Raw genomic sequence first — 12100 nt, forward strand, 5'->3', positions numbered from 1 at the left:
TTTGGCCCCAAAGTAACTCCCCTCTTGGACCACTCAAGCATTCCAATGTTTTGCATTGTCTTCTGAAGGGAATTTCTTTGCAAGCTCCAACCACATGGCACAGCAACTGGGATTTACTGAGCTTAAATTTATAACCCTCACACAACAATTAGAATTAGTGGGTTTCAAGAAGGGGCAGGAAAACAGCTGTTATTTATAAACCTTAAAAAATAAGAGGATGTTTTATGAACCTCATCAGAAACATTCTTCACTCTTTTCTATAGACAGGAACAAAATTTACACTTTAGGCATTCTCTATCGCGATTTAATCTCTGAGCCACACAAGGCATTTTTGATCTTGAAACTACAAATGCAGACTTGAAGAGATTCGAACATTTTATGAAATAAATGGCAGAGAATCAAAATCTCCACAGCCACTCCCATCAAACACAGGGCTTCTCAAACCCACCCTTCTGCTGAAAGCCAACACAGCAAGTTTCCAACTTCTACTGGCCTAGCAGAGCTTTCACATCGCAAGCAAATGAGCCCTGCCTGGGACATGAGCAATGCATTTCCAAATTCATGTTGCTAATTCAAGTGCATCTGAGCTGGGCAAGGACTGTGGATTCCTCACAGGAAGCTGCTGGCATATCCCTGCAGAGAGGGTGAAGACAGCACCAGGGTTTCATGCCATGCCAGCCACACTGGGACATGATGAGTGCTTCTTCCAATCACAGAATCATTTCAGTTGAAAAAGACTTTTAGGTTTATGGTTGGACTTGATGATCTTAACACTGCAAAGTCATTATCCCACTCAGCACTTGTCCAGGCACACTTGGAATACTGTGTTACATTTTGGTCCCCATGATACAGAAAACATGTGGACAGGCTGGAAAGGGTCCAGAGAAGGCCCACACAGATGATCCAAGGGCTGGGAAGCTGCTATATGAGGAAAGGCTGAGATAACTGGGTTTACTCAACCTAGAGAAAAGAAGGCTTAGGGGAGTCCTTTTTCACTGTGCTCCAGTATTCAAAGAGTGGCTACAAAGAAGATGGAGACTCCCTTTTTACAAAGAGTCACACGGAAAAGAGGAGAGATAATGGGTGGAAGTTACACCTAGAAAGATTGCAATTAGATGTGAGGGAAAACTGTCATCCCTCCAGGGGAGTGTTGGACTCCCCAGTATTGGACACTTTTAAGATCCAGCTGGAGAGGGTGGTTGATCATCTTGTCTAGACTGTGGTTTTTCCAAGATTATTGAGGTCCTTTCCAACCTGTTGTTCTATGATTCCATCATCCTGATTGAAGTCCACCACTAAACCATGTCCCTAAGTGCGACATCTACACGTGAAATGCAGCAATAACTCAGGTATTTTGGGGTGTCACAGTGTAATATTGCTTAAGGGCAGGCAAGGAACCCAGAGGGGTCCCTACGATACCCTAGGAAAGCCAGGAGCAGTGGTGAGGAGGACACTGTGGTGCACCAGGTCCCCAAGCAAAAGCTGAGATCAGAGACAGCAGGGCACTGCTGTACTTCAACACACCTCCCTGAGCATCCTCTCTTACCCACAGCCATGCTGCCCATCAAACTGCTATGAGGATATAACTGTTAGAAACCAGACGAGCACAGCTAGAAATCAGGATTATCTGGAGCCATCGTGACTAATAGTAGCGCAGATTTGGATGGGAAATTAAAACTGGTTCCTCAGGGCTAAAGCACATCTCTAACTATTAAAAAACAGTGGGGAAAAAAAATGGAAGCAAAATTATGTCCCACTTGCACTATAAGTCCCTGAGGGAGGTTTCTCTGCCTGTGGTTTGTGATCAGATGAAAATTTTGGTGCAAGGTACAAGGAAATTTGTCCAGTTTATGTCCACTTTCATATCTGAAACCTTACAATTTCTCTCTTGTTAACAATGCCCCTGCACAGCTCTGACAGAGTAAGTCTCATTAAAAATTATTTTGGAGATATCAGTGCTGATCACCCCTAGGCCCTAGAAAACACTGATTGCAAGAAATCTGTTCTCTGAATGTGGAGTCTGCACATAAAACTGCATTTGATACAAACATCTCACTTGTGACCTTTCATGGTGATTTATTAGAGCAACAGTCTCTCCTGCAAAAGTTTAACAGAGGCCACTAAACACTGCATTTTATTTATTCATTGCATGAAGGAAAAATGTGTCTGTTTTACCTTGAACACTTCCATTGGAAGAGGAAAATTTGCTGCATCATTAAGAGATTTTTCCAAAGCGCATTTCCACTCAGATATAGTCTTCAGAGAATAGATATCTAATGATGACAAAAATAAACAAACAAACAAATAAATAAATAAACACAACAACAAAGCCGAGAGGTGACTGTCTGGGGATCAAAGACTTCTGCAAGACCAAAGTTTCTGTGTCATAAAAATGGGTAGTACAAACGAAATAAACAGTGTGTATATCCCAGGCTGTAGAGCATGGATAAATTCAACACAAAAGAATCTAGCAGGGGCATATTTGAAGAAGATTGTGTTTTATATCCTGGAATAAAACCCAGAAGAAAGGCATGTCCTTAATTTTTTGCTGAGGAAATGAGAACAGTACTGTCTCATTACTTGAAAATAACAAAAAAAACCTCTCCTTTGATTTTCAGTTCTCCAAATACCTAATGTATTCCAGTTTTAGAAGCCTCAAGTCTTCAGCCAATACTAGTTATATTTGAACAAAACCAGGAATATTTTTACCAAGGCTTCTGTTTATTTTAAAGTTTTATTTACTGCAGGGTGGTGGGTTTTGTGATGGGTGTATGTAAGGTGTGGGAAAGATCATTTCAGCTAGATCTCTACCCAGACCCATTTGTTAGTACCACACTCAAACAGAGTATCACACCAATTCAAACCAGAATATCTCACCAATTCAAAAAAGTTACACTTATGAATTTTCATCATTATACTTTCAGGCAGTATCTCTGTGCAGATTCACATTGCTTTCAGTGAGTTTCTTTAAATAGGTTTAATATTATTCATTCATTGTATTAACAAGCCCTTTATGGTTCAGTGCAGGAAAACGTCTATGAATCAAAGGGAACAATGTAGGAAACAATAGTATGAAGAACAACATTATATTGGATTTACTTCTGGCCTAAAAAACATATTGTTATCCTGCACATAAGTTATTGCAGAACATCCGTATCAAGGTCTTCAAGAGTCAAGATTAGTAGATAGATTGCAACAATTATTAAAATGGAAATGAACTTTTACTCAATAATAAACTGGAACCTTGATAGGGAGTGAACAGTGTGAAGCCTTTCTTCAGTTTGGCTTCATGCACTTACATCACAGTTCAGTTTGGCCCAATTTGCATTTAAATTCTGTACATCAAATAACAATCTATATTTACTTGCTAGCAAAGATTTACTGCTGCATCTTATGATTCTGAAGGAGGAAATAAAATGTATAAGAAAAGGAATTGGCAAGCACTGTTTTCACCTAGCACTGATAGTACAAGAGAATTTTATGCTCTGATCTCAACAGATTTAAGACCTTATGAAAATAGGATTTGCAGAATCACTCACTGGAAGTGGATGTATTTATACTTGCACTATATCAAACCTCACTACTTCAGATCAGGCATTGAGGATACGCATGTGAATTTAAACACACTTAAAGGGAAATGTTAACCTTTCAGGGCACTATTTTCAATTCCTCAGCTGTCTGGGTACTAATTGTCATATGCATTTTGAGTCTTTGTTTGCAGTGGTCACAAGCATCAATAAGTGCACTCACTATCTAATTGCTTATTATTTTATAGCCTTGTTGCCCAGTTCTGCCCTGTTGCAGGAGCTCCGATTGGCTTGAAGAGCAGGGAAGGAAACAACTCCCCCTGTTTCTTCTTTTTGTGGTTTAAATAATGCCAAACAGGCATATACTCAATACAATTTTGCCCCCAACAGCAGCCAGACTTTTTTTTCAACTAGCAAAGAGCCTAAGTTTTGGAAAAGCCTGCTGCATGCTCTCCTTAATTCTTCCTCAAATTCAAGTAAGATCTCATGTGTTCCAGTTTGTGCCCATTGGCTCCTGTCCCATCACTGGACACCACTGAAAAGAGGCCAGCCCTTCATTTCTACTGTGATGGAAATAAAGCAGAGCAAAGAAAAAGAAAGTGGTATTTTGGACACATTTGCCCAAAATCAATAAAAACAGGCAGTAACTTCTTTGGGCAGTGTCAACAAACATGAAGATATACAGACAACTCCAATGGTTTGAATAAGCAGCAAGCAATATTATATGCACATTTAATTAGTGGCAGCTCACTTATGCAGGCAAGTATACGGGCAGTAAATTGCAGAGTTAAGAGAGCATAAAGCATTTTGTTTAAGTGATAGGGTTGCAGGTAATTGAACCAAGTGTACTGTGTCAATTTGTATTTAGGTTAACAAGGAGCAAGCAATTAAAATGACTGCCAATTTGTCTTTAAATAGAAAATAACATAAAAGAAGGCAATCTCTCCATGCATAAACATTCGAGGTAAGACCGTCAGTGGCTTTATGTCAAGCAGCCAGTGTCAATTTGCACAAGTAAGGAGGCTTATTTTAGATACAGATACACATCTGAGGGTGGAAAAAAAAAAATGAGCTATGACCTCTTTGCCTCAGTTAAAAGGGGTCACAGAATCATGTAGATGGGGAAAGACCTTAAAGATCATTGAGTTCACTGCTGAGACTTACAAAGTCCTTGGAAGTTGCCTTGGAGAAGGCAGGCCAGATACTATTTCCTAAGGATCCTCTTGCATATTCTTGTACATTAAGTGGGTATTAGGACATGGATGAATTCAGAAAAAGACATTTCTCCATCCAAAACACTGAAAACATTTGAATCCATGGGATCTTCTTTACATGAGATGCTCTACATTTTGAAAGACTGACTTCAAACTGCTGTGCAAAGTGAAACCAAACAGGGCAGGTCCCAGAAGTTGATCAACACAGAAAAATCAGCCTAGTAATAAAGGGAATTAAAGCTGAAGGTGCATATGCAGTTTCCAAGTCAAGGGTAGGCAAAGTACTGTCACAACCTGCAGAACTGGTGTGTAACTGAACATCTTCATTTGACAGCAATTGAGCATGCAGCCTGATTTGGGAGGAGTTGTGTATCCTTCAGCATCTCTTTGGAGAAGATGCATAATAACTCTGATATGCAGTCTAAGGCTGCTCCTGTTATCAATCAAAGAATCACTTTAACTGGCTTTAGATGTTCAAAAGTTAGACAACCAGGTCTGTGTTACTTTCAACATCCAGGAGTGGAAAAATATGCTTATAAAGATGTTATTTCATCTAATCTATGTTAGACATGTCTCAGACATCCCCTTTTCTCCACCAGTCATAAAGAGAAAGCCATAATTCATGCTGAACTGTCCTTTTGATGCCTACACCACAGCAGGTAAATCTAATCCCTGATGTGTAAACATCCAACATACTGCTTACAGGATCTCTCTTTCCTAAGAAGGTCCGTTCTGGGTCCTTCAAACAACAAAGATTTTTCTAGTCTTAATCCTATTTGCTGTAGAAGTCACTAGGAAGGAGATACGCAGGCAACAATGTGTCCCTAGGACATTGTCCTGGCCTGAGGTCCTTGATGGCAGCATCATCCCCAAGTTCCTTTAGACCTCTCTTCTGCCAGCATCTCATCCTTGAATCTCGTTACTGATTGTCTGTCTGCTTTCACCAAGATTTCTTTTGCAGATTCATTAATTGGAAACAGCTCCCATAAGGCCAGCTACTTTTTTTACCCCTTCTTCTTCCTCTGGGTTAATGCCTCATATACTTTATTCATCCATTCTGCTTTATGAACATATTGATGTTAGGTGGACACCAAATGGCTGATAAAGTCCACTATGGCAGAAGTGGAACAACCAGAATTCCTGACTCCAGAAACTCAAAGATTCCCATTTCTGACTGGCTACTGCCTGGAGTGCAAAGCCTGACAGCTGGGTGGACCAGAAAGGAGGATCAAAGAAAGATCTGTGGGGGAAATGCTCAGGATAGAACTTGTGAGAAAACGGAAGGATTCAGATCTAAAGGGTCTTTTCTCAGCAAACTACTGTAAGACTCAACTTTAGGAGAGGTCAGTGACCACATATTTAATCCAATGAAACCCAGGAAGAAGATCTGGGCATTGAATTCATTAATAACAATGTTCACTAAAAAGTGAATGACCAGAGAAATGCCAAGGAAAGGAAACTGGTATCAAATGAAGACAGATGAGAACAAGAGAAAGACATTTTAAAAGGAGTTAAATAAAGGAGAAGGGAAAATAAATAAATACAACTTCAGCAAACAGAGTCCAATAACAAGTCTAGAGACAACTGAAAAATATTAAAAGAAAAGAAAGGCAGGGGGTGAGGAATCCATAGAGAAGAAAGCACTACTAGATAAAAGAAGGAAAGAGAAGAGAAAGAGTGTGGTAAACAAAAGAGGAAGCACAAATCTTATTTGGGTCATTTCCGTATTGATCCACCAAACCTATACAGATCAAAAGGTTTCAAAGATGGTCAATGAAAAAGTGTTGCTCTGTGACACAAATACTCTGTAAAAATAACAGAGTGAGTGATTGTCATGCTCTCCAGCATTCACATCTAATTTAGAAGTGATAGGGAACATTGATTCCTACCTATCAGTGAAGAAAAACGTAAACTTCCAAAAAGCATTCAGGACCCCAAGTTAGACTCAAGATCAGACTTGTAAACATAATTGCATTTATCAGGGTATGTCTCTCAATCAGGTGTGACGGACAGAAGTGACATCAGAAACACCTACTCTTTCTGCTATCATTTCACACTCAAAGTTCAGCCACAGAGCAAGGAAAAAGTGTCTCAAATCTGGACAAACTGTTCACCTCTACTTGGCCAAAACCTGCGCATTAATCTCATCTCTCAAGAGAAATGTTAATTCTGGGGCATCCAGCTTGAAGGTGCAACAGTTGGCAAATGGGGGCCACAGGGCTTGGCAAACAGCTTTGTGGCTCCAATTATAGAATCATAGTGCGTTAGGGGTTAGAAGAGACCTCTAGAGATCATCTAGTCCAACCCTCCTGCCAAAGCAGGGTCACCTAGGTCAGGCCACACAGCAACACATCCAGGTGGGTTTGGAAAGTCTCCAGAGAAGGAGATGCCACAATTTCTCTGGGCAGCCTACTCTAGTGCTCTGTTGCCCTCACCATAAAGAATTTCCTCCTCATGTTGAGCTGGAACTTAATGTGCTCCAGCTTACACCTGTTATTCCTTGTCCTATTACTGGGCACCACAGAAAAGAGACTGTCACCTTCATCCTGACACTGACCCTTCAGATACTTAAGAGACATTAATCAGATCCCCTTGCAGCCTTCTCAGGATTAAACAGCCCCAGTGCTCTCAGATTTTCTTCATAGAAGTATAAGCCACAGCTTTATGAAAAAGAGACAGTGCACACTATCTCCCCTAAAGAACCACACATGCAACAGTCTAATGTTTTATCAGATCACTAACTCCAAGAGAGGTCAGGTCAGCCAACTTGACTCAACCAACTCAAGTCAGAGCCAAACACTCTCAGTAAAGAGAAACCCAACTGCCTGGAAACTTTCACAAAGTTTTGACCAATATTGTCCACCAATATTGGGTGGTGGAGAAAATTCACCCTCCCAGTTATCCCTCTCCTCCTGTAATGGGCTATAACCTCCATGGATGCACATCTCCAAAGCTAGCCCTAGAACCTGCCAGTGAATGCCTCTTCAAGCATTTCTCCAGAAGGCTTCAAGCAGCCCTGAACGCTGGCTGTGTGCTGTGGTCCTTAGTCTACATCCTGCTTGCTAAACTTTAGCAACACACAGTTTTACACTACTCTCAGCTTTGCAGTCATTCTTTCCCTGCCACAACGATCCTGCTCCTTTTGCCAAATACAGTCCCAACACTCACAGTCTGCAGCTAATCCCTAGAATCTGCCCTTGCCAATCCTCCTGGCCCAGCCTGCCTATGCCTGATTCTTCAACCTGTTTCCTGTCACTTCAAATTCTCCTGTCCCTGGATTTGTGACTTCCAATTCCAGACCCAATACTGGCTTCACTTCAGTCTCGACTGAAGCTCATTTGAACATCTCCAAGTTGCAGTCTCCTGATGTTGAATTTGGTCTGACATACTTGCAAACAAGTTCAGTCCCTTGGACAAAATGGAGGGCAATATTTGTGGTCTTTTAAATATGAAAGACCCCATCTACCCTTACCCAAAGGAGTATTTGATCATCTTCTAGCAATAGATATCCCATAGTTCCTCAATGACCATGCTAATGTGAACAGGCAGACAAACCCAGCACTCCCACTGCACTTTCTTACCATTTACACACAAGGCAGGTCTTATTTGGCAGAGGTATAGTAATGTTACAGTAGAGTATGAAAGACTTGTGCTAAAGGGGCCATGAGGTTTTACACTTCCTCCAGCACTGGGAAATTTCATGGAGGTCTACTGCTACCCAGGAGAAACGTGTGTGACCATGAACAGACAAAAGGTTTTGGTTGAGGGGAAAGCAAATAGAGCCTAATAGAGCCTAGTATATGCTGAAAGGTGTCACCTAGGAATTGACTCACACACATCAGAATACCCTCTACCAGGATGCCTACAAAATGGCCAGGAAGACATGGGCACTACAACAGCACTGAAAAGTAGGCACATCCTTAGACAACCCACACCAGCTCTTCTTGGTGGAAAATTGCACAGAACTATTTTTATTGGACACTGATTGCTTCCAAGAATGAATTAAGCTAAACTGAAATTATTAATTAAATTTAACACAGTTTACCTAACCCACTTGAACCCAAATTAGATGGTTCTTGCATGCCATCTGTGTCACAGCTAGAAACTACTGTCAAAGCAATGTGAATGCTGGAGAAGAAGAAATGAGTTGCCACAAGCACCTCAACCCATCAGTAAATGGCACAAAGTGAGGCAGTATTTTTAGGAGGCTCCTTACCTGAAGGTGGGTCCATTCTGTATTTATTCTCTTGACACCAACCGACTGGTCGAAGTCTGCAATCCAAGTAAAACAACCACTGGTCATAGGATTCAGTCTCCTCCAATCCCACATAGCGAAGGCGTAATCTTCCTCCAACATTTTCAACCACACTAACTATCCAGTACTGAAAGGGATTCTGGGAATCCTGCAGCTCTATTAAGGAATCAACTGTAATGAGGTCTACAGGGTTTTTTCCTCGCAGAGGCTGTTTGAATAGAAGCAAAACTCCTTATTTTAAACTTTATTTGAAGACTTCTCAAGGAAACAGATGACAGCAGAAGATTATTTTTGTTTTTCACACCATCATCCAAGCGATCAGCAAACAGTCTGTTCTTCTTCTATTTTACCCAATGTCTTCCAAGTGCAAATTCAGAAGTAAAACAGAAAACAACAGTTGTGCTAATTTCTCAACTGACATCATCAACAACAACAAAAAAAAAAAAGAATAATAAAAGGTGGAACAGCTCATAGGATGCTCCTGAACAACTCCAAGCCCAGTTATACTGGAGGATTTCAAACCAAATTTTCATTGATTGCAGCTGATAAGAAACAATCATAGGAACTGGACACTGGTATTTACCTAAAAGGCAACTACCTTGGGCATGACCCTGAAACTGTCCTCTGTGTGTTAATCTTTCCCACCAAAGGCTTTACCCCATTCTTACTGGCATGTAGAGCAAGTTACTCCCCACAGCCATGGGTGCAAGAGCCTATGGTGATTGCTCCAAAGCCCATAGCAGGTTCCCACCATCTTCAGTGGTCCTGGGATCAAAGTCCAAGGCACACAGGATTTTTTGGGTCAAGCCACCACGCTCAAGAAATCCTAGCGACTGAGGATATTTGCTTACACACAGTATTTTCTGTGATCCCACTTTTGCAACCATTTACACATGTGCTTAACTTTACACCTACAAAGCTGCCAACTACAGGCATTAAAAAAACATGAGATGCTTTTCAGTGTGGTACCTTTGGGGCTTGGTGTTTTTGTTTTGTCATTGTGAACATCTCTGTGTTGTCAAGTGGTTTTTTTACCACTAACCTAGTAGTTAGATTTCTTCTCTTTTTTTCTTAAATTCAAGTTTCAGTTTTCATGAAATTCCAATTTCATGGATTTAACAGCAGCACTGAAAAACACCCCAAAATTTGGGGTCATTTGTCTCCAAAGGAGATGTTAAGCACAGGCAAAATAAATTAAAATCAAAGACTCATTTGACTTTTTCCCCTGTGTTTGTCCCAATTCTACTTAATTGAACAATGTAAACTTTTCACTGTATTTTTTCTTTTAATATTAGTTCTGTAAATCAGGGTCAACCCAAAGTGGTTCTTTCTAGGGGTGGTTAGAAAAAAAAAAAGCCTTATTTTTCAGGGGGGAAATGGGGTGGGGGGAGTCCTTTTACCTACTGAATTTTGAAAATATTCCAAATTCTGGCATGCAAGTGATTTTCACAACATCTCAATCCACAAATAATGCAGGCAACAGAGTGAGAATTTGGTTTGAAAAAAATAGAATTAACTGAAGTTTTATCACATCTACAGTTTTAACCAGCTTTATGATTAATATACATTTCTCAGAACAATATATTTGCCATTATAAGCCACTCCTCTATAATGTGAGCTCCAAGCACCTGTTTCTGTTTAATCTCTTCCAATATCATTTCACAGCAAAATGCAATGTTCCAATTTAATAGCATAATAGAAATCTAATGGCTTTGTTGTTTTTTTTTTTCTCTCATGCAACTGCTTCATTGCAACAAAACATTCTTTAACATGGAATGATGGTGTATTCATTTAACTTTTAGCTCATCATAAATCCCTGGCTCTATAAAAGCAAATATTGCTCCTCTGATTTGTGCACTGAATTTTAAGCCAAGGGGTTGTCACTTACCCCTGAGAACTGAACGGCTGAGATTAATAATTGGCTTACATGAAATATTAACGTTTACCATATTGCAAGAACTCTTTCTATGCACAGCTAGCACGTAAAAATATAAAAGAAGTACCACCAGATATTGATTTAACAGTGCAGGAACAATCTGCAGCACTCACGAGCAGCAAATCTATCGACAGGGCATTACAGACAGACAGCACTGAGCACATAAATTGCATAAAACACGTCAACCCAGGGCTCGCCAGAAAAAGGGTCACAAACTGTTTGAACCCAACACACTGTTTTCTCTCTCTGCATTTCTGCCTGAGCAAGGGAATTGGGAGGTTGGTGATAGCATTGGTATATACCAGAGACAGTGCTGGGCACCACCAGTTTGTTGCATATGCCATCTGGGAAGGGTCCAGTAATGGGGATGCAGCAGACTTGAGGGTGTGCAAGAGCTGTTCAGCTAACACACTGGGGGAAAAAACACCCATCTCACATCATACAGCTTTAATTCTTCCTGCCAGGCAGCTCATACTGCACTGGCATGTTGAAAAAGGGTACAGCTCTGGCTGGTGGGACTAACCAGGGACAAAATGATCAAAAATGGTGCCTGGATGCACACTTGTCTCCAAAAAGCCAACATGAGCACTCACAGAAAGGTAAAACTACCTGTACACCTTCACTCTTAGCTTAAATACAAAGGGACAGAGAGCATTATCTCCTGCAGGATGTGCTGTCTCCTCTCCAAATGCCTGCACAGCAGGTCCTGATGGAGAAGGTGTTCTGCTTCCATGATTTCAAGGTGAATATGCAGGATTTTTGTCCAAGATCTCAAGGCAAGCCGAGGCTGCCCCAAGTGCAAGTCACCCTGTCATGTACTGCACAGATTGGGCTCTTGGTAATATGGGTTCACCTAAATAAACAGATGGGACTACTGATGATCAATCATCAATAGTCAGTCATCATGACTATTGATGATTGAGGGCACCTCATCCAACTGTCCTGCTAAATCTGCCTCCATCTAAATGCAGCAATGTCCTCGGGGGAATTATTTCCATGTACACATAAACCTTAAAGCACTCCCCATCAACCTATTAAATCCCTCTCCAACATATGTTCTGACTTGAAAGTCCAGGTCACCTGTTTGATGTGTCAACTACAGTACAGAAGGGCTGTGTCCTTCCTATGGACTACCTCCATGCTCTCCCCTCACTACCTTACTTTGAGT

The 12100-nt window shown here is 40.9% G+C and overlaps 1 protein-coding gene across 1 annotated transcript in view; it reads right to left on the minus strand.

The window, feature by feature from the left end:
- The window catches only part of SFMBT2 (Scm like with four mbt domains 2), a 109371-nt gene that overhangs the window by 55632 nt on the left and 41639 nt on the right, over positions 1 to 12100 (minus strand). Inside the window, exons 5-6 of the mRNA XM_054399632.1 lie at positions 8958 to 9204; positions 2176 to 2273 (exon numbers count right to left, since the gene is read on the minus strand). Coding sequence (XP_054255607.1) covers positions 2176 to 2273; positions 8958 to 9204 — 345 coding nt within the window. The remainder of the gene's footprint in view (positions 1 to 2175; positions 2274 to 8957; positions 9205 to 12100) is intronic.

Source organism: Indicator indicator, chromosome 3 (genome assembly GCF_027791375.1).
Source record: "Indicator indicator isolate 239-I01 chromosome 3, UM_Iind_1.1, whole genome shotgun sequence".
NCBI lineage: Eukaryota > Metazoa > Chordata > Aves > Piciformes > Indicatoridae > Indicator > Indicator indicator.